Source organism: Thalia democratica, chromosome 3, assembly GCF_965202585.1.
Source record: "Thalia democratica chromosome 3, ktThaDemo2.hap1.1, whole genome shotgun sequence".
In the NCBI taxonomy this organism is placed as follows: domain Eukaryota; kingdom Metazoa; phylum Chordata; class Thaliacea; order Salpida; family Salpidae; genus Thalia; species Thalia democratica.
Window position 1 is genome coordinate 86,972,470 of NC_139167.1, and position 23,926 is coordinate 86,996,395.

General features: G+C 25.5%; 1 protein-coding gene across 1 annotated transcript; it reads left to right on the forward strand.

Annotated features, from left to right (window-relative positions):
- Positions 1–1,641: 1,641 nt before the first annotated feature.
- Positions 1,642–23,239, forward strand: LOC145831530 (uncharacterized). Its single transcript, XM_082938810.1, has 18 exons — positions 1,642–1,778; positions 3,018–3,129; positions 4,743–4,809; positions 5,126–5,178; positions 7,150–7,235; positions 7,897–7,991; positions 8,773–8,955; positions 9,382–9,484; positions 9,822–9,986; positions 11,954–12,091; positions 14,932–14,993; positions 15,834–15,969; positions 16,690–16,876; positions 18,788–18,878; positions 19,537–19,697; positions 20,738–20,839; positions 21,138–21,189; positions 22,996–23,239. The coding sequence occupies exons 1-18, from the start codon at positions 1,659–1,661 to the stop codon at positions 23,087–23,089; spliced, it is 2,007 nt and encodes a 668-aa protein (XP_082794936.1). The 5' UTR covers positions 1,642–1,658; the 3' UTR covers positions 23,090–23,239.
- Positions 23,240–23,926: the final 687 nt, after the last annotated feature.

Here is a 23,926-nt window from a genome sequence, read left to right on the forward strand (position 1 = left end):
AACAGTTTTAGTTACCCCTAAATACACATTTCAAAAAAGTTCATGTTATCAGTTTGTTAATTGTTTTTGGTTTACAGGCTTTCATATTTAGAAACTATTTACAGTATTCAAGTTTAGTGTTGACAAAATATTTTGAGTTGAAAAATTATGTATCAAAAATTTAATTTAGTTTGTTAAAATTAATTAGTTTAAAAAATGTGTTTTTGTTCTACTTATCAAACATTTATATCACATCAATATTTATGTGAAAGCTGTTTATGATACTTTTTAGTTAGCAAATTGTGTTTCTGCTTAACTTTATAAATATACTCTTTCAATAAAATGCCTTGTTTTATACATACTTTGAAGGTTGAGTATTTAATTCATGCAGAGTATTTGACCACAAATTGCCCATTATAGTTCTAATTAACAGACAACTTTTAAATTACTTTAGCAATAATGCCCTTTAAGTACTCTTTTTAAAAGACTTTGTTACGCCCTATACTTTATTATTTTAAATAACAAGTAGATTAACTTCAGTTTTTAATTTTTTAATTAATGTTATGTAGCTTCAGATATCATCTAGTGCTTATTTATAAAGCTTGATTTATAATTATGTTTTGCAAAGTATTTAGTTTTCCAATTATGATTGTTTATTGTTATAAATTCAAAGAGGGTTGATATGATTTATTGTATGCCTATTTACTTAGCTTGTAAACATACCAAAAAACCTGGAAAAACCTGTTATTTGGCAATTTAGGCTAAAAAACCTGGAACTTGAGAAATTAAAAAAAACCTGGAATTTTGAATAAAAATCACTAAAAAACCTGGAAATTAAAACAATTTTTACATGTTAAGTAGAAGAATTTTGATTTGGCACAAAAAATCTACCATATGGATAAAAATTTTTGTCATCATCAAAATTTTTTTTATCAAAAAACACATTTGAAGTAGCTTTACAGTATCTTTTCAATGTTTTTATACTATTTAATAAACTTTTTAACCTTAAATTAAACGTTAAACTAAAAAAAGACCAAAAATGTGTACATGTAAAAACTTGGTAAAATTTTCAAAACCTGGAAAAAATTTGCCAAAAACACTTGGCAACTCTGATTTAAGCTTTGGTTTTAAAAATGATTATTAATTTGTATTTAGGACATTAATATTTAAGTTTTATGTAGACATGCCTTTGTTTTTAAAATGGTTATGTAAAACCTTTAAATAAATTATGTTCATCATAAAAAATGTATAGTCCTAATTTTTCCACACTTTTACATTTAAATTGTGTTTGCTGTTTGGCTTCAATAACGTTTGCAATTATTTTTCAAATCGTCTTTTCATTTTGGCACATATAAACTTTATTTCTTTAATTTGTTTTTCTTAATTCTAGCATTCTAAAAATATTTAAGAAACTTAAAAATTAAATTCAGTGTTAAATTTCCTTTGCACTTCATAGCTTAATTTTCAAAATTATTGTTTTTCTTTAAAAGATGTGATTTGTATTTACACTAAAATGTTTACTAATAATTTAAAATTTCAAAAATGTTTTTTGTTGTTACATTAATTTTTATTTAATATTTTTTGAACATTTTGTAAGCATACCTTAACTTGCTTTAAAACATATACAGTTACCAAATTTGAGTTGCTTTTTTAGCTCTTAATTTTAAGTAAATACGATCATGACAAAGGATTCGAGGTTCAATAAATTCAATGACCCCAAGTACCACAAGCCGAAAAATTACTTGAAAAAAACAAAGGTCGACCCCAGGTTCAATGCTGTGTTCGACTCTAAGTTTGAGGTAAGTTGAAAAAATATTATTATGTGGTATTTCTTAATATATTAATTATTTAGTACTATAAATAGTTTTATTATTTATTAAGATCAGTTTGAAAACTATTTTAAAAAGTTTTGGTTTTCACACTGTTTTTGAGATTAATTGAAAAAGAAGTATTTTTATTTTTATGAGTCTATTTATATTATACTTAAAGATCATAAATTAGATTAACTTCGTATTTAATGTAAAAACTAGTCAAAGTAAAACAAAATCTTTAAAATTTTCCTTAAAAAAATCTAATGCTATGTTTTAATCTATCTTTAGTTTAAATATAAAATAACTGTTGTGAAAATATTTTTGTAATTTATTTTTGAACATTATAAATTTCAATAAGTTTATGCAAGATACAATTTTTGGAAAAACTGTGGCTAATAAAAACATTTTATTATTATTACCATTTTTGACAGTTCTTTATCCTAGATTCGAAGTTATAAAAAAATATTTTTAGTAAGCCGAATGGGGTCAAAGCTTTATTTTTGCACGCATTAGGTGCAGACAAAAGAAAAAATGCAGTCAGCAGCAAAAAAAAAAGAAAACAATAATAAATAAAATATTTTGCACAGTTAAGCAACTATAAAGAGTTATTTAGATGTTTAGCTATCTATGTACATTAAACTTCAAAAATATTATTCATAAATTTATCATTTTTTATATGGTTCTACAGTCATTATTGAAATATAAGCTTATAAGACTTGTTTAGTACTAAGATTTAAGAGATAGAATAAATAAGCTTGAAACAAATGTTTTATTTCGTTAACTTTTTCATAGAACAATTTATATGAAAAAAAAGTTGTGCTACAAAGAAATAATTAAAAACTACTTTAAGTTATATACAGATAATAAAATTGTTTTTTTTTTAACACACTATTTACATTAGATAAAGTTTTAAAAGTTTTGAAAATAAATCAGCTATTAAAAAAATTACCAACAAAAGAAGAAAGTTGATTTAAATGAACTGAGCAATGTTTAATTATTGTCTGTTATAATAAATTTCATACATAAAATTATTCAAACTAAAAAATCACCATGAAAACAAACCATGCATCTATAAATTAACATGGCATATAATCAATCTAGATACTAACACGAAAGGTAATGAAATTAATTTGTTGGTACAGATCAGTTGCGATTATTTAACAAAAGAAAATACAGTTTTTTTTATTACCTGTAGTATCAGTCTTATTTTTATCATAAATTTGTTAGGATAAGTCAGCAGTCGACAAGAGAGGCAAAATAATTGTTGATGATGGCAAAACATCGCTGAGCAAGTATTACCAAAAAGAAAAGAAACATGAAATGGAAAAAGTTGATAGAGGTTTGTTTTTTTGTAATTTAAAGCATGGGGTATTGTAAAGGCATTTTTCTGTTTTTATAGTTAATATAAATGTTTAACTTAAATTAAAATGTGCTTAATTTTGGAATTAAGTTTATCTAACATTGTTTTCTTAATAATTAAAAAAAATGTGGTTGTTATACTAGAATTTATTAGTTAAAAAAACTGTTTGAAGTGCTATAAGTCACTTATAAATGTCAAACGTAATATATTTAAATTAAGTAAGGCCATAGGGGGTCCAGCATATTCTTTAATAGAGATTGGCTCTTCTTAAAAAGTTTAAAATTTATACTATAAGATACTTTTTACAGAACTAAAAATATCAATTAACTTTTAAGATATAACCAGTGTTGTAAAAAAAAATTCAAGGTTGGTTGTATCAGTATATTGAAATATACATAAAAAATATATCTCCTCCTTCAGTTTTAAAGCAATGTAGTTCAAACTTCCAGGAATCTTTTTTTAAATATTACAAACAACATGTAGGAAGCAAAATTTAAACTACTAATAAACGATGATTAAAAATTAAAAGAAAACCATTGTTTGTTTGAAAAAAAAATTAAAAGATCTTTTTCTTTTATTTCTGCAAAATTTATTAAAAGTTACTCTAAAAAGTTTTAAAACAATTTTTTTTAAAACTTAAGTAGAATATTTTTCATTTTTTGTTTGCGCATCCCAAGAAAAACCTCTAACGTTAATCGCTTATGGCACAAAATTGAATTTTGAATTTTTTTAAAACGGTAAAAAACTACTGGTAGCTTAATATTTTATGTATAAAGTAAGACTAAACTTTAGAAAGATTAATTTAAGGGCATAGGGGTCCACCTTGATTTTTACAAGTTGATCTTATTTTATTGAGTTTTATCTGGGCTATCAGAAATTTTTAACCGCTTGAAAGAATTCAAAATAATTTTTGAGATATGAGGGATCAAAGTCTTGCACCTCAATAGGTTCCTTACGGAAGGCGCAAAGTAAAAACGCGAAAAAACACCATTTCACTAAAAATCTATCTCCTCCTTCTTCTATCTCATCATTTCACTAAAAAATTGTATCTCATCATTTTTTAAGCAATCTTCTTTAAATTTCCACAGGAAGTGTATTATTAAGTTTTAAAACTATTGAATGTAGAGTTTTTTTTATTTTGAAAAATAAAATTTTCATTAAAAAAAAACCACCTATTTTTTTGTTTCTTTATCTAAAATTTTTATTTTTCAGTATTTCAAAATTCCAACATTCAAAGTCTTACAAACTATAAAAGGAATTTTTCTTGAAAACTTGAGGTCTCTATTTAAAAAATGAAGGAGAAGATAGGTTTTTAGTGATTTTATAAATTTCCAAGAAAATTGACCCTGAAAAACTTGCGATCCATACGTTTGTATAAGAAACTTTTGATAAAAATTACAATATCTCAAAAGTTAAATAATATTAAAATTCTATAAAAACTGTCTTGTAGTTTGTACTTTAAGCTTTCATATAAGATCCAATGTTATTTTTAGTAAAAAAAAATGTTGGACCCCCCATGCCCTTAACCCCTGTTGCCTAGCATTGTTAATTGTGGATATTGTGTTAAGTTTTTTAATTTAACTAATCTACAGAGGGAAAAGATGAATCCGACTCTGATGACGAAATGTTTTCTTCGAAAAAAAGAGAATACTCCGACGAGTTAGTTTTAAATTTAAATGTATTTCTTAAAACATGTAAATGTAGCAATGATCAAAATAAATAATATTTAAAATCTAATTTGTTATTTTCAGATAGTTATAAAAAACAACAAACAAACTGAGAATATTAATATCTTTTTAATTTCAGATCATTGTAAGCCAGACATCATTTAGAAAAAACATAGAAATATTGTTTCAGATTGTTAAAGTAAAGATTTACAATGATCAAAATAGTTTATACAATAAAAATGTTTAGTTTCAGGTCACCACAAGCATTTAGTAAAATAATAACAATTAATCTGTTTTTTTTTTTTCAGATCGGGTTCAGATGCCGATTCGGATGATTCGGACCACGTCGATCTTGCAAGAGGTAACTTATAAAAATAAAAATATTTGAATTTATAATAATATATAAACTCAACTTGTGCATGAACTAATATCAAGTTTTCTAAGTGTACATTTTGTATAACTTAAACAACCTATTACAGAACATTTATTTTATATTATCTTTTAACAGCGGTTTTAGAGCATTAATTAAATACGTTTACCAATATAGAAAACATTCATGTTTAATCTTCGACATAGTAATAAGAGGTGACTTGTAGTAATAAACAAAATTACAAATATATAAATCAAAATAGTCAAAGGGTACAATTTTTTCTATTTTGTACGACCTATCACTGAACATTTATTTTATATTAATGTTTTAACTGCGCACAATAGTTTCAGGACATTGATTAAATATAAAATATTTAACCATCAATGTAAGTTAGATGTTAATTTTAAGTTGATCACAGCATCTAATTAATTATTTTTTATTTATATTTAAAATTTTCACTAAGTTATATTTGAATTTATTTGACTTGTTTAAACTTACACGTAATATTTTGTAATATTCAAAAAAAAAAAAAAAAAACCAGCCTTCAATTCAATTACAGCTGTTTCAACTCTTCAGGACAAATATAAAGCTTTTCAGACAAAAAATATACTGCAACTCATCAAATAAATTCGAATGAGTTGCATTGACAACTTTGCATTGTTCAAACTTTAATTCAAATATGACTCTTGTAATATATGCTTCGTAGCGGAAGTAATCTTGAACTACTAAATAAGTCTTTTCACACAGTTAAATTTTCTGATTATTTACATGTCCCCTGATTGATTATGTTTGACTGATTAATTGTGTATGACCGATATTATAATCTTTTTAGAAGCTGTAGTTTTGTTTGTAATTTAGAAAAAATTGGAAACAATTGGTTCCAAATCATTTTTTATCAGCAGAAAACTTTTAATGTAGCAACAACAAGCAGTTATTGTTTGTACAATTCATTTTTTCACACGCAATAATTGTTTTTAAATATTACATTAAGTAAACAAACAATTTTTTCCCAATCTGCATAAAATAAAGCAACACCTATTTAAAATATTTTTTTCTGTCACTACAAGTTGATTATAAAAATAAAAACTCAACTGACCAGCATGAACATGGCTTGTAGTATTGATGTAGCGATTTTTAACAATAATGTTATATTCTCAAATGTATAATTGGCAGGGTGGGACTACAATTCACTATGTAATGATAACAAATGTAACGTAACTAACTACATAAAGTTACGATCTCACAAACTTCTTCTTGCTTTAAACATGGTTGCCAATTTACCTGGAAAAACCTTGAAAAATCTATAATTTGGCAATTAGGCTAAAAATCCTTGAAAAACCTGGAATTTGAGAAATTTTGAAAAAATTCCTGGTAAAACCTAGTATTTTTAAACAAAATTCACTAAAATAACCTGGAATTTTAACAATTTTTACATGTTCAATAGTAAAATTTTGGTTTGAATCAAAAAATCTATCATATAAATAAAAAAATTCTGTCATCATCAAAAATTTTTTTAGTAAAAAACATATTTAAAGTAGCTTTACTTTATCTTTTTAATGTTTTTATGTTATTTAACACAGTTTCTTACCTTAAACTTAGCTTTAAACTAAAAATAGACCCAAAAATTTGTAAGTTTAAAAACATGGAAAAAAATTGAAAAAACGAGAGGCAACCCTGTTTAAAGTGCTAGTCTGTTTTGGAAAAAAAAAAATAAATTTTAAAAGTTCAGTAATCTATGGTAACGCCGCAATATTGGAATCTGCATTAGAGATATTATGATACTTGTGTATTAAACTAATACGAATACAAATTAGAACCTCATTAGCTTTACCTCACAAGTACATTTGGATAATTTTTAACTTAAAGGTATTTGCGGTAAAGCGGGTTAACTGGAATCTTCAGATTACGATTCATAATAAATATAGTAATAACTTGTGTATTTTACGAATATATAATTCACAGGCATTTACGGAAAGGCGGGAATTCTTGAAAGCTCGGACTACGATTCGTCTGACGAGGATGAAGAATCAACCATGCGTGACGAAGAGGTATTTTGTTATTTATTATAACAAACTAATGTTTAAATTATTTATTAATAGTTCTTATTAAATGATAATATTATCATTATTTATTTATTACTTTATTTATTGTTGTTTTTCATCACAATTTATTTTTGAGGAATCATGTAACGAAGAGGTTTGTGTTTTATTATTAACGTTTTCGTTATTTGGTTTTTCTATAACTAATCTCATAGTTGTTATTGTTTTTGAACTTTTAAAATCTAAACAACTGCCTTGACCTGTGTTAATTTGTTGACACAGAGAAACATATGTTAGTTGAATAAAAAAACGTTACTGGGCAAATACAGATTATAATTGTTTTATGCACTGTTTATGACATAAAATTAATATTATTTTTATTTATTGATTTTTTGTTACTTATAATTTACTTATTTTACATTTATACTAATTACATGTCTTTATTTGTTTGATATTATTTATTACTACTGTTTTCTTACTATTTATTCAATAATAATTATCACTACTTATTTTCTTATTATATATTTAATACTATTTTAATTTTTGATATTATGAAAAATTTTATGCGTATAAAATTTTATTTTATATATTATTCATAACTACTTATTTTCTTATTATGACTATATATATATATATATATATATACATTTACTACTTTTTTATTACACAGGACCTCGGGTGGGGAGAGTTTGATGCCGACGCTCCGAGAAGCGAAAATATTTCAAAAAGATTGGCGTTGTGCAACATGAATTGGGAGAAAGTAAGGTTAGTAAAATGAATATATATATATATTAAGATTTTGAAAGTTAGTAAAATATAATATTACTTAATATACTTTTAGTAATTTGTTGTATTAGAGTAAGTAGCTTCTAAAAACCTTAAAACTAAACACCGAAGAAAAGTTTTTTTTTTTCGATAGTTTGTTTTGCATTGTGCAACATGAATTGAGAAAAAGTGAAGTTAGTAACATTGCACAATAGTATAAAGTAAAAAATAATTGTACTACGTTGTCGCCAAATAACATCTTGGTCTTCAGGTGCTTTTCGCTTAGTTTCAGTCAATTCAAGGTGGTTTACTCTGTTTTTGTGTTGTTATGTATCGAGTGCAATCAAGCGTAAATTAACTCTGATAAATTCTCTCATCATGTTTTCTGTTTTGATGAATTTTAGATATATATTTTTTTTATCTTGAATTTAAAATTTACAACTCCGTGGTCATATGTATGCCCTAAATATTTTTGAGCGGTATTAATAAACCCCGAGTGAGTTAAAATTTCAGTGAGAGGGTTAAGTAAATCTCATTCAAATCAGTTTTGGTTTATCCGCTAATTAAAAAGGTATTGTGTTAAAAAATTTAAAAATAACAGCATTTATTTTTCTGATTTCATACGGAGCTGAAAATATATTTTACGTGTTGTCTAGTTTCAAATCAAACCTCACAAAAATTTATCACAAATGTATACTATAGAAACACAACCACATATTTAGTATTAAAAAAAGTTCTCGTTAAGTTATTTATTATATACAAATTATGTTATTTATTATAGAGCGGAGGACATCTTCTACGTGCTATCCAGTTTCAAGTCGGAAGGAAAAATCACAAAGGTGTCAGTGTACAAGTCGGAGTACGGCAAGCAGAGAATGAAGGAGGACGGTTTGAAGGGACCCCAGGAAATAAGGGAAATCCCCGATGACGAGAACAGCACCATGAACGAAGAGGAAAGGGAAAAGTCGGTTTTAGTTTTAGTCAGGCTTTGTTTTGACTTGATATGTTTAAATTTAGTAGTACTATGTATTAAAATTTATATTTAAATTAAAAGTAAAATACACTTTTTTCACAATGTCTTAATATACTTTTTATATATGTTGTTGGTTTTAGTTTTAACTGAAAAAAGCTGCATGGTTGTTTAAATTTACCACGTTTTTTCATAATTGTTTTTTTTAGTTCAAGTTTTTGAAACCAGTTGAATAAATTGTGTTAAGTGTTTACTTCAAATATAATTTACTGAATAACTTGTAAACTTTAAACAGTTGTTAAGATGTTGCTGCAGTTCAAAAAGCTAAGAAAATACTAGCTGAATAAAATAAACTTGATATATATTTCTTTTAATTAGTTTACTAACTTAAAAAATAAATAAAAAAAATGTTCAAAACAGGTTCAACAATGAACAATTGAGAAAGTACCAGTTGAACAAAATGAAATATTTCTACGCGGTAGTTGAGTGCGATTCAGCGGCTACTGGTGATTGCATTTACGGGGTTTGTTATTACGTCGCAATTAGTTTTTACGTCACAATTAGTTTTTACGTCACTGTTCAGTTGCTTCATCAAAGCTACGTATCTTGACAGTTTACTGTGACAAAAATATATTTTTTTAGCTCAATTTAGTGTTGAAAGACCTTTTAATGACTTTATTTATTTTTTAGTTATATTTTATTTTTTAGTATATGTCACTTGTTAAATAGAAAAATAAAGTAAAATAAAAACTAATAACTTAAAGGAATGCAAAGACAAAGAGTTATCCACGACTAAACTCACATATACATTAAAACAATAAGTAAATGATAATAAGCATGTTTTATAATATTTTTAACAGGAATGCAACGACAAAGAGTTGGAACTGTATTCAACCAAGTTGGATCTTCGATTCATTCCGGACGACATGGATTTCGATGAGGATGATCTTGTTGACTCATGCGATAAGTTGGTGGAAAACCATAAATTGGTGAAGCCAACGACAACCGCACTTTCTCAGTCTAAAGTTAGTATTATTACTTATCTATTTTTATATCAATTTTTTATTAAGTGAGACCTAAGACTACTGTTCTGTCACAAACTAAAGTATAGAATTATTCATAAGTATCTGATTTATCGATTCCGTATTTTAAATTATTTAATAAAACGCAACTGAATATTTAGCTAAGTATGAAAAAAACCATACACTATAGTTTCCGATTTGAATTTACTAACAAATAAAGTTGATCATTAGTTCTTTAATCAACTTGAACCAATAATAAACCCAGGTAAAAATGTTTAAAGCTTATTGTACTACATTTATATTTAGAGTACGTGTGTAAAATTGTATTAAAAAAAAATTAACGAATTCATGTTAACGAACAAGTTGAATTGACCTGTCTATTACCTAATCAAAATTTTGTTTGTTGCCTTGTCAAGATTTGTTTTTTCTACTTAATTTTAAGTGCTTCCTAAAATATGTAGTTGATTAAGCTAATCCAAAGTTCAAACACTTGTTTGTTTTCAACTTTAACTTCAATTTAAAAATAATCAAAGTTCAAAATATTGTTAGAAATTAGCTGTAAAGCACTTTTTCTAGTGAAGATAAATTCTCAGTTTGATGATAAACGTTCTCAGTTATTTTAAATAAAAAATAATTAATAAAGAATTTAATGTAACTAAGAATTTTAATTAAAAAAATTAGGATTAAATAAGCTTGTTTGTTCTCTTAAAAAATGTTTTTTTATTGATGTGTAATTGGTTTATAAATAGAGTATTTAATTGACCCTATGCAACTAAAAAGTTTCCCTTACTTACAACTTTATAAAGTTCCAACTTTAATTTATTCTATAAAGAAAAATTTTAATTTCTTAACATTAAGTTTTAAACAGTTTAATATGTCCAGGTTAAAGTACTAAGTAGAGACATTATAAAACAATTTAAAAAAAAGTTTTATAAACATTTTGATTCAGGTATAGAAAAAAAAATACTGTTTTTTATGAAAATTGTTCTTAATATGTTCTCATATTTTTACTTTTAACAATACCTTCATTCATGTTTAGACAGCAATAAATTTATTGTACATTGAATATAAACCTTTTACATTTTAATAAATGCTTACATATAACAGCTCAAAAATTTTCTTTTAAAGTCGCGTAAGCATTTAACTTTGTAAACTATCATAACAATAAAATAGTATTGAGAATATTACTTTAAATAGTTTTGCACAAGTAACATTTTAATTGAAAAAAAAACTTAACTAGAAAGTATTCAGTTATTTATAAAAGGCATTGCAAGTTTTTAGTCATCATCCATTTGTTTCATAACGAATAATTTCCAGAGTACTTAGTAAGCTTACTTCCTGTGCTAATCTTTATCTGGTAGAGTTTCCACTAATTAAGAATTTTCAAACTTATTTTGATTTAAATTATCTCTTTTATTGTTAAACAGTATATATCATTAAATTTTTTACAATTACTGTTTTCAGAAAAGCCCTTATGTTAAATTCGCATTTTATTCTTAGCTTGCAGCCATCACTAGGTCTACCGGAACTAATATGTGTATATATAATAAGAATAAATGTCTATAAAAAATGAAAAAAAAATAATAGCCACAAGTTGATAAAATAGTAATAAAAACTACCAAGTCCCTGGACTAATCATACAAGTCTAGCAAAAAAAGTAAATTAATAAATTAAACAATTAAACAATCAAATAAGTTGTTTTCAGATACAGAACAAATTCGATTTGACTGAAAGTAGTAAAAAGTCCAACAGACTAGATGCACATTTTCTGTGATAAAACAAATCATAAAAGTCCAGAAAAAACAAAGAAAATTAATAAAAAAAATTAAACAATCAAAAAAATTCATTTTCAGACACAGAACACATTCGATTTAACTTCATTAAATACACCGCGGACTAATCATAAAAGTTAAAAATATCAAAAGACAATATGAGAAATAAAACATTGAATAAAATAAATTAATTTTCAGACACAGAACACATTCGATCTGACCGATCCGCGAAGGCTGGCCATCACAACGAGAAAGTTCGAAGAAAACGAAATCGACGAACAAGATTTCAAAGATCTGATCGCTTCGAGCGACAGTGACGAAGAATATTTCAACGATGTTTGTTTGTTTATTATATTAATATTTTGATTTATATTAAATCAACGAACAAGACTTCAAAGGTCTGATCGCATCGAGCGACAGTGACGAAGAATATTTCAACGATGTTTGTTTGTTTATTATATTAATATTTTGATTTATATTAAATCAACGAACAAGACTTCAAAGGTCTGATCGCTTCGAGCGACAGTGACGAAGAATATTTCAACGATGTTTGTTTGTTTATTATATTATTATTTTGATTTATATTAAATCAACGAACAAGACTTCAAAGGTCTGATCGCTTCGAGCGATAGTGACGAAGAATATTTCAACGATGTTTGTTTATTATATTAATATTTTGATTTATATTAAATCAACGAACAAGACTTCAAAGGTCTGATCGCATCGAGCGACAGTGACGAAGAATATTTCAACGATGTTTGTTTGTTTATTATATTAATATTTTGATTTATATTAAATCAACGAACAAGATTTCAAAGGTCTGATCGCTTCGAGCGATAGTGACGAAGAGTATTTCAACGATGTTTGTTTGTTTATTATATTAATATTTTGATTTATATTAAATCAACGAACAAGACTTCAAAGGTCTGATCGCTTCGAGCGACAGTGACGAAGAATATTTCAACGATGTTTGTTTGTTTATTATATTAATATTTTGATTTATATTAAATCAACGAACAAGACTTCAAAGGTCTGATCGCTTCGAGCGACAGTGACGAAGAATATTTCAACGATGTTTGTTTGTTTATTATATTAATATTTTGATTTATATTAAATCAACGAACAAGACTTCAAAGGTCTGATCGCATCGAGCGACAGTGACGAAGAATATTTCAACGATGTTTGTTTGTTTATTATATTAATATTTTGATTTATATTAAATCAACGAACAAGACTTCAAAGGTCTGATCGCTTCGAGCGACAGTGACGAAGAATATTTCAACGATGTTTGTTTGTTTATTATATTAATATTTTGATTTATATTAAATCAACGAACAAGACTTCAAAGGTCTGATCGCTTCGAGCGATAGTGACGAAGAATATTTCAACGATGTTTGTTTGTTTATTATATTAATATTTTGATTTATATTAAATCAACGAACAAGACTTCAAAGGTCTGATCGCATCGAGCGACAGTGACGAAGAATATTTCAACGATGTTTGTTTGTTTATTATATTAATATTTTGATTTATATTAAATCAACGAACAAGACTTCAAAGGTCTGATCGCATCGAGCGACAGTGACGAAGAATATTTCAACGATGTTTGTTTGTTTATTATATTAATATTTTGATTTATATTAAATCAACGAACAAGACTTCAAAGGTCTGATCGCTTCGAGCGACAGTGACGAAGAATATTTCAACGATGTTTGTTTGTTTATTATATTAATATTTTGATTTATATTAAATCAACGAACAAGACTTCAAAGGTCTGATCGCTTCGAGCGATAGTGACGAAGAATATTTCAACGATGTTTGTTTGTTTATTATATTAATATTTTGATTTATATTAAATCAACGAACAAGACTTCAAAGGTCTGATCGCTTCGAGCGACAGTGACGAAGAATATTTCAACGATGTTTGTTTGTTTATTATATTAATATTTTGATTTATATTAAATCAACGAACAAGACTTCAAAGGTCTGATCGCTTCGAGCGACAGTGACGAAGAATATTTCAACGATGTTTGTTTGTTTATTATATTAATATTTTGATTTATATTAAATCAACGAACAAGACTTCAAAGGTCTGATCGCTTCGAGCGATAGTGACGAAGAATATTTCAACGATGTTTGTTTGTTTATTATATTAATATTTTGATTTATATTAAATCAACGAACAAGACTTCAAAGGTCTGATCGCTTCAAGCGACAGTGATGAGGAATATTTCAACGATGTTTGTTTGTTTATTTTATTAATATTTTGATTTATATTAAATCAACGAACAAGACTTCAAAGGTCTGATCGCTTCAAGCGACAGTGATGAGGAATATTTCAACGATGTTTGTTTGTTTATTATATTGAGATTTTCATTTATATTAAATAGTAAGGTAGATTTCAAAAAATTAATTATATCAAACGACAGTGATGAAGAATATTTCAACGATGTTTGTTTGTTTGTTATATTTGTATTTAATTATATTAAATCAACGAAGATAATTTCAACGATGTTTGTTTGTTCATTATATTTAATTATATTAAATCAAAAAAGATTATTTCAATGATGTTTATTTATTATTAATATTAATTAATGAAGAAGATTTCAAACATTTAATTTTATCAAGCGATAGTGATGAAGAATATATCAACGATGTTTGTTTATTTATTATATTAGTATTTTATCGTTTATATCCAATTAGTGTGTCTTGCTGTGAATTTTTTGTAGGTTGATAGAAACAGGACCATTTTAGTTTAATTATAATAAAAATATAATATTTTTTTGAACAGCAACAGTAATTACATCGAATAATGTTCAACTACGTTATGTTTTATTTATATATTAGTACTAAAACGAATATTCTACAAACCATTTTTAAAATTTTAAATGTTAGTATCTAAATAGAATTTTTTGTTAGGAAAAAATATTTATTTTAAGTTCATTTATTAAAGCAGTTTCAGAACTTTAAATTAGTTTAACAATAGATTTGTTCTGAAGTAAAAGACTAAATAAAATAATCAAATATCTTTATCAAATTACTTGCTCTTTTTCTTTTCATCCTTGATAAAAATTATCATAGTTGTTAGAAATTGGCCAACTTAAAATAGTTTTAAACATTTAAAAACTATGTATTTTTTTTTACATTATGTACAACTTTAATTAATTTTTTTTCAGGAGAAAAACACGGTTCCGAAATACGCAATTTCAATGACTTCAAAACAAGACGATATCGAAAGGTTTTTTTATTTTAGTTCTTTTCAAATAATTGTATCAATTTTATTTATTCATGACTGTTTTTAAACAAAAGTTTTGTTTTATGATATTTACATGATTGTGTAGTTACATTCAGATAAAAATTTATGTAAAGACTTTCATAAAGCTGTATTCAAACATTATTCTAATATTATCAACACATAGTCATACTGTGTAGTTCTACAATAAAAAAAAGTGTTAACAAATCTAAATGTAACTCTGTAAATAGGTATTCAAATAACTTTCAAAGTACAGTTAACTTGGAAAATTTTACATGCAACTAATATTTTTATTTGTTTTATGTATATTAATTATTTTATTTATTGAACTTAAAGAATTTTACACACAACTAGTTTTAATATTTACTTACATATTGTACTTAATTTAACATGTAACTGTATTTAAAGACCAGTAAGGTTTGGGGAATTTTACATGCAACTTGTTATATTATTTATTTTATATATATTATTTATTTTATGTTTATTATTTTTATATTTATGTACATTATTTATTTTATATTAACATTTATTTTATGTTTGTTATTTATTTTATGTTTGTTATTTATTTTATGTTTATTATTTATTTTATGTTTGTTATTTATTTTATGTTTATTATTTATTTTATGTTTGTTATTTATTTTATGTTTATTATTTATTTTATGCTTGTTATTTATTTTATGTTTTTTATTTATTTTATATTTATTATTTATTTAATTTTTACTACTTTTCAGATACGGCGATGTTTGGAGAATTTTACATTCTACTAGTTTTTTTTGTTTATTTACTTATTTGTAATTATTAATATAATGTATATACATTTATTAGGTACGGCGATGTATGGAGGATGGCGATCGAAGAAGCTGAAAAAGATGATCCCTTTAGACACAGGAATCTGAGCGATTCAGATGAATTTTCAACAGAGTCTGAAAGTGAAAGTGAATCCGATTCAGATAACATTGTGGTTTGTTTGTTGTGTGATCATGTAATTTAGCATTAATGTAAGTTCAGACACAGGAATTTTAGTGACTCAGATAATAGTGATAGTATTATGGTTAGCTTGTTGTTGTGTGTGTATATAGATTAGCACTAGCACAGACCCAACCAAAGAAGGACATTCTCAAGAAAAAGAAACCTTTTTTAAATAAACTATTTTTTAAGATCTAAACATTAAAGACAGGGTTGCCACTTTACCTGGAATTTGTCAATTTGGGCTAAAATAACCTGGAATTTGAGAAATTTAAAAAAAAAACTGGAAAAACCTGGAGTTTTGATTAAAAAACCTGGAATTTTTAATAATTTTTACATTTTCAGTTGTAAAATTTTGATTTGACTCAAAAAATCTATCATATAATTAAGATTTTTTGTCATTGAATTTTTTTTTTTAAATACATTTAAAGTTATATTACAGTATCTTTTCAATATTTTTATACTATTTAACACAGTTTCTTAAATTGAAATTAACTTAAAACTAAAAATAGACCCGAAAATGTGTACTTTTAAAAACCTGGAAGAAATTTGGAAAACCTGGGAAAAAAATTATAAAAAAACGAGTGGCAACCCTGTAAAGATCTTAAAGCAGTCTAACGTTTCAAGCATCATGTTTGTACGCTTGCTTGGGTCTTTTAAGTCAACACAACAGACTGTTATCAACCAACTAAAAATATCAACCCTCGAACAACAGACCCAGCCGAAGAAGGGCATCCTCAAGAAGAAGAAGAAGCAGTCGGAAGACGGGGAGGACGGAGAGGAGGCGAAGAGGAGGAAGGCGGAGCTGGAGCTGGTGATGATGGAGGAGGATCAGAAGGAGGACGAAGGCAGGCACTTCGACATGAAGCAGATCATCAAGAACCAGGAACTGAAGAAGAAAGGTTTGTGGATATTATAATTAAAATAGTTGTCAATATATTTATTTAAACATTTCGACAATAAGTTATTAAGAATCAGGAGTTGGAGAAGAAGGGTTTCATATAATATAAATTGATATTATTAGTTTGTATAATATTTTTTGTTGTATTTTAATGAAGAGTATTTCGATACGAGGGTGAAACAAAAAAATAAGATTTTGAAGAAAAAGGGTTAATATAAGTATGTTAGATACAGTTAAAGTATGATACTAAATTATTAAAAAAACAATTAAAGTAATTATTATTTATGGAAAAATTTTTGACAAGAGAGCAATACAGAAGAACCTGGAATTGAATAAGAAGGGTTAATCAGGGTTCGTGCGCGTCAGGCTAAATCAGGCTAAGTCAGGCTAAATCAGTTTTTTTGAAAAAAGTTGAAAAACGTCAGACTAAATCAGTTTTTTTATAAAAAATTTGAGAATCTCAGTTTTTCTCAGTTCTAATGCTTCAAAATTTTAATAAAATAAAATTGAGAAATCTTTTTAAGATCTAAATGAGATGTGAATTTATTTCTAAATAAAATTAAGTTATTAAAGACAAAATCAGTCACTATTTGTAAAAATAAATGCTTAAAACCTTTTGTTGAATCTCTAAAAAAATTTTAAGAATTTTAATTGTTTTATTTTGAGTAGATTATTTATGTCATAATTATGAAAATTCATAAAAAAATACAGTTTAAACATTACAGTTAGTTTAACAACTTAGATCTTTGTTTGAATTCGTTTACATCAGCTATGTATTTCATAGCTTAGTTGGTTGAACTGTTTTAATTTCTAATATAAAGGCTTTATACCAAATACTTTTTAAATTAAAACTCTTAGCAGTTTATTCATATACTTTACTGTTTGTTTAAAGTTATAAGAGATATTCATAAGACTAAAACTTAGCTTTAAGATATAAGTATTAAGTTTTTTGGGTGTACGAATTTTAGGTACAATTAATTTTTATTTACAAGAACAAAATATTAAAGGTCTTTTTTTAATTTAAGTGTAAGCTTTTTAAATCTATATGACATAAACAATCGCTGTATTTATTTAGAGTTTAGGATTTATAACTATATATTAATTTTAAGTATTAGTCAAAATACTATAATAAACATTTTTTACTTATTTTAATACTCATGTAAGCGTTTCATTTTAAACTTTAATAAAACACGACAATGCACGTCGTTTTATTATAAATCTTCTGGTTATAATGTTTTTACATAGTGCTTAATTAAATTGAACACTTGTGTTTAGTAATATATATTAAATTTTTACACTAGTAATAGATTAGATATAACTCTTATTTTAAAACTTACCACTGAATTTGTTATGTTAAGGGCATAGGGGAAAGGTCAATCACCTTTTTGACAATTTAGTCTTATTTTGTTGATTTGTAACTAAGCTATGAGTTGCCTTTTGCAGATTTTTAAAGCTCAAAATATTTTTGAGATAAAGCTGGTTGAAGTCGGAGACTACAATAGTACTAATCAAGACCCCCCCAATACCTAAAATGACTTCTAAAGGGTATTTTTTTCATTTTTAAAAGATGTCAGGCTAAATTGGTCTCAGTCAGGCTAACTGAAAAAAATTTCGCGCACGAACCCTGGTTAATAGTTGTTAATAATATAGTGTTTTTAATATTTATGGTAGACATTTTGATATGAAGTAGATTAGTTAAAATAAGCAGTTGAAAAAAGGTTTAACTAATATTTATTTTATATAAGATAGTTATAATTAAGATATAATAAATATCACATTCTAGTTAATAACCTTATGTCAAAAAAGTTCAAGATAGTTAAGGTAAAACATATAGCAGTATGCAAACCTTCAATATTTAGTATTAAGTGAAATAAAGTGACACTTGCAGTTGAACACTAAACAATTTATCAAGGTAACAAGAGAAAGAACCGTAAGAAGTTGAAGGAAAATAAAGAGGAAAAGGAGTTTGTTGATGATTTCAAACTCGATCTCGAAGACAGCAGGTAGGATTAATATATTATTGTTTGTTTATGTTAAAAAAAATTGTTGATGGTTTTAAAAATTATTTTGGAAATATTAGGTGAGTTTCACTAAACAATACTAAATTGTTTCAAGCTTGTTCTTAACGATAACTTCAAAGTTAAACAACCTCCTAAATAAAGCTCCAGTATTTTCTGGCGTGATTAACAATAATATTTAATTGTGACGTCACAGATTCTCTGAGGTTTTCACGTCATCCAAGTTCGCTCCAGATCCGAACCACCCGTCTTATAAGAACATAATTCACATTATCTATAATAATAACTTTACTATTATGACGTCACAGATTCAGCGAGGTTTTCACGTCATCCAAGTTCGCTCCAGATCCGAACCACCCGTCTTATAAGAACATAATTCACATTATCTAATATAATAACTTTACTATTGTGACGTCACAGATTCTCTGAAGTTTTCACGTCATCCAAGTTCGCTCCAGATCCGAACCTGCCGTCTTACAAGAACATAATTCACATTATCTATTATAATAACTTTACTATTGTGACGTCACAGGTTCTCTGAGGTGTTCACGTCATCCAAGTTCGCTCCGGATCCGAACCACCCGAGTTACAAGAACATAATTCACATTATCTATTATAATAACTTTATATTATGACGTCACAGGTTCTCTGAAGTTTTCACGTCATCCAAGTTCGCTCCAGATCCGAACCACCCGAGTTACAAGAACACGGAGAGCATGCAGGAGCTGATGAAGAAGAAGATCTCGATGAGAAGGAAGAGCAAGAAGCGGGTGGGCGAGATGGAGAGCATTGAAGAGGAGAAAGGTAATTATTGTTTACTTTTAATATAACATATATAAGTGTTTTTTAATATATTATAATAAGTTAACAAGATGGAGAGCATTGAAGAGGAGAAAGGTTATTATTGTTTACTTTTAATATAACATATACATAAGTGTTTTTGATATAGTTTTATAATAAATGAACAAGATGGAGAGTATTGAGGAAGAGAAAGGTTACTTGCAGAGTGTTATTATGTATTTTCACTATTGTTACTTGTACAATCTTTTAAATTTTCATAACTTCTTTACCTTTTACATATGTTAATATATTTAATGTATTGAAGAGGAAGAGAAAGGTTGCAGAATGTTTTTTTATTTAAATTTTTTTTTTAATGCTGGGAAAAGTTTTATAATAAAAAGCTAAATCGAACTTTGAAGAGAGTATTGAAGAAGAGAAAGGTTTTAGTTGTTTTCATAATTTTTATTTTTTTTAAATACAACATATGAAAGTGTTTACTAATATAGAAATAAAAAGAATAATCAGGTGTCAACAACCTAACAATAGATAGTGTGTTTTTGATTTAAATTAGTAAAATTATTATTTATTTTCATTATTGTTATTTGTAGAATCTTTTATATTATCTCAATTTTTATTAAAATGCTAAGATTTTTAGTTTTAAAATAAAAAGCTAAACCAAATTTTTAAAAACTAACAACAAAAAGCCTTTCAATTTGCTCAGTATTTAAAAAATGTTGAGATATTTTAGGTTAAAGAAGGGTTATTATTGTTTTCATAACTTCTTTACTTTTAATATAACATATGTAAGTGTTTTGTTTGATATGAAAATAAAAAGAATAATCAGGTTTTAAAAAACTAACAATAGATAGTGTGTTATTGGTTTAAAGGTATTAAAATTTTTGCGGTCATAAAAGCGCTTTCAGTTTGAACTATTTTTTGAAAAAAAAAATTCAATATTATTTCGGAAAGAAGTTTTTTTATAACTATACAATTCTATTTGATATCATAAGTATTGGTAAAGATGTTCTCTATATATCCTAGTTTAGTTAAAATGTTTTTTACAGGTCTTCTACAAAAGTTGATGGCTAAGGAGATACCTGAAGGCAAAAATGTCAAGAAAGTCGAAAAGTTGGAAGGAAATAGCGTCAAAAAGATGCAAAAAATTGGTAAGTTGAGATTGTAGTTGATAAAACTAATATTTAAACTTAATTTAATAAAATTACTAAGCTTGACTTTTAATGAAATGTTAAGGTGCTCAAGTTTTGTTTACTACTCACATTCAAACTTGAAGACGATTAAGAGATGTTTAATGTCAACAGAGTAGTTTTTAAACCATTTTCATTTACTCAGTTTCATGAGTGTTTGATATTTAGCACAGTCAAACATGTGTTTTAGCTAAAAGTAGTCTTATGTATATAAAATAATCATCACTTAAATATAAAACATAAAATAATACGATTCTAGTTGCCGATGACAAAGCTAATGAGACTGCAGACGTTGCTAAGGATGATAACAAGTTAGTTTTTTAATGTTTTTGTATAAAGATAAAATTATATTTTATTAATGTCAAAGGTTGTTATAAACTTAATTTGCAAAAAGAGTAGTACATTAGCAAATAAAACTTTTTTTTTTGTTTAAGAAAATAAAAGTCTCTAAAATTTATACTTTAAAAATGGTCAAGTATAAGATACACAAAAAGTTTATGCTTTTATTCTAAATATCAAAACAGGTTTGTATTTATTTAAACAATAAAATAGTTAAAAGTAATGTAAATATGTAGATATAAATTTAATATCAATATAAGTTACCTCCTTAAGTTTTATAAAAAATTATTCGTTTGCATATTAATTCATTTGAATATTGATTAAAAATAAAATGATGATGTAAAAGCTATATGCAATATTGTTGAAAAACATTTCTTATTTGCAAATTATAAAGCTTTGCGTACTATTAATTTAAATAATTTGTCTTTGATAGGAAATAGTTGTAGGTCAACATATTAGCATATAAAATTTATTTTTAGTTGTAAATACAGAGTTTTAATGAGGCATATAAAAGTATATACAAAAGTATTTAAAGTATTTTTTATACAACTGAAAAAATATTTATGTAGGTGTAAGAAATTATACGGATTTTTAATTTAATATTTTGAATAGTATTGAAATGGTTTTAATTCCTTTGTAGATACTTTGTATATTTTATTACAACATTCCTTTATTAATGATAGTACCTCCTTAAATGTTTTTTCAACTTCACATGTTTCAAAACAAATTACACAAATCCTATTTTTCTCAAAACATTGTACGTAAAATAAATATTTTGAATGTTGAAATGTTTTTCAAGAGATCAGCTAAGGTCATGTTTTTCTTTGAAAAAACATTGTAAAACACAATGTTGCTAATAAATAAATAAACTTTTTTGTTGGTCTGTTTTTGACTTAACATGAATAAAAACATTATCATTATCAAGTTAAGATAAAACTTTGAGTAAAATGAATAGATTTATACAATTGCATTCAATAAAACGTTAAAACTACTATAAAGTTACATATACTTTTATTTATGAAATATTTCAAATAATTTTTTACCTACAACTCATTGTTTGAGAAAAATCAAAAATTAAAATTGATAATATATTTTTAATATTCATAGTTATCTGAAATTACACCTGCTTTTTTAAACTTATTGTTTTACATAAACATTCAAACTTCGATATTTAAGGTGTTAAAACTATACAAGAAAATATCAAAATAGTATTAGAGGAAGTTTGCATAATCAATTATATCATTACTATTGTAAGGTTTCTTTTTATAAAAGTTTATTCTTTATTCAGGCTTTTTAAAGCCATTAGGTTTTATTTTCTCGTACACTTGGGGCATTAATGTGTAACAGTCTGTAAAGAGTTAACAATAAAGTAAAATTTCACAATTTCTTGGAAATTTTCAACAATGGAATATTTAAGATTGATCACATAAATAAAATTGAAAAAATTTCAGTGAGAAAAAAGTCATTGATTAAAATTTGATAAAAAAATAACGTTATAAAGAACTAAGTAAATTAATAATAAAAAAATTACAAGACATACTTTGAAGTATTTTTATTTGACCAGTTTAAATTAGTAATAATTTAAATAAATAAAGGTTTACAAATGCTAATGGGTTGTATAGTAGTGAATTAAAGAGGAACGTTAAATAAAAAAACTAAATAAATTATTATTTTAAAAAGTTACAAGACTTACTAAAAGTACTTTATAAAGTTAAACCATTTAAATTAGTAATAATTTAAATTAAATAAAGTTGTGCTAATATTAATTTGTTGTATAGGGGTGAACTAAAGAGGAAAGTATCAGAAGAAAATTTAGCTGATGATGGCATTATTTTCAGGAAAAAGAAAAAGAAGACCAAAAAACAGGCTTAATAAATAAAAGATATTAGGAAATATATAAAGTTTTGAATTTGCTATTTTTCAAAAGTATGTCTGATTAGTTGAATTATTTCTTAAATAATGATTTTAAGCTTTAAAATTTTTATTTTTGCATAAAAACTTTTTGTCATGACTACTTGTGGTTAGTTGAATTTTATTTAGAAGTATTTTTACCTCGTTTAGTACTAATAAATTAGTAATAATTAAAGGTATTTGTTTTTTTTTTTTTCTAAATAATAAATAAACTAAAACATGCTTACCTAATATTAAAATAATTGTTTTGGTGATTAAATAGTTCTATTACTAATTCCAATTTTAATTATTTCTCAAATTTTTTTGTTAATATATTTTGATAAGCTACCGTATTTGGCTATTATTGAATTTATTAAAAACATTCTAAAATTTAGTTTTATTTATTTATGAGTAATTGAGTTACAATGTGTGAAGTACTCACAATACGTATAAATTTTGGAAGTTATTACGCACATAGTTAATCTCAATGATTTATTGTTTAAAAATAATTATGTTCAAATATCACCTACGAAGAAACTTAAATTTTGTACGAAAGTCGTTCACCTGTAAAGTAAATCGCAATTAATATTAAATTACAGTAACCTCTCGCTTATTTACACACATTGTGTCTACAGAAAAACTGCGTAAAGATATGAGAGATCGTAAAGATACGAAAGGTACCAATTATACTTACTATAATCGCTGTTTTTTGATATTGCTTCTGGTTAAAAGCAGACTGGGGACTTTCTCACTTTTAACAATTTGTTTACTTTATTTATAAATATGAAAAAAAAAAGATAAAGCTATACAATGTTTAAA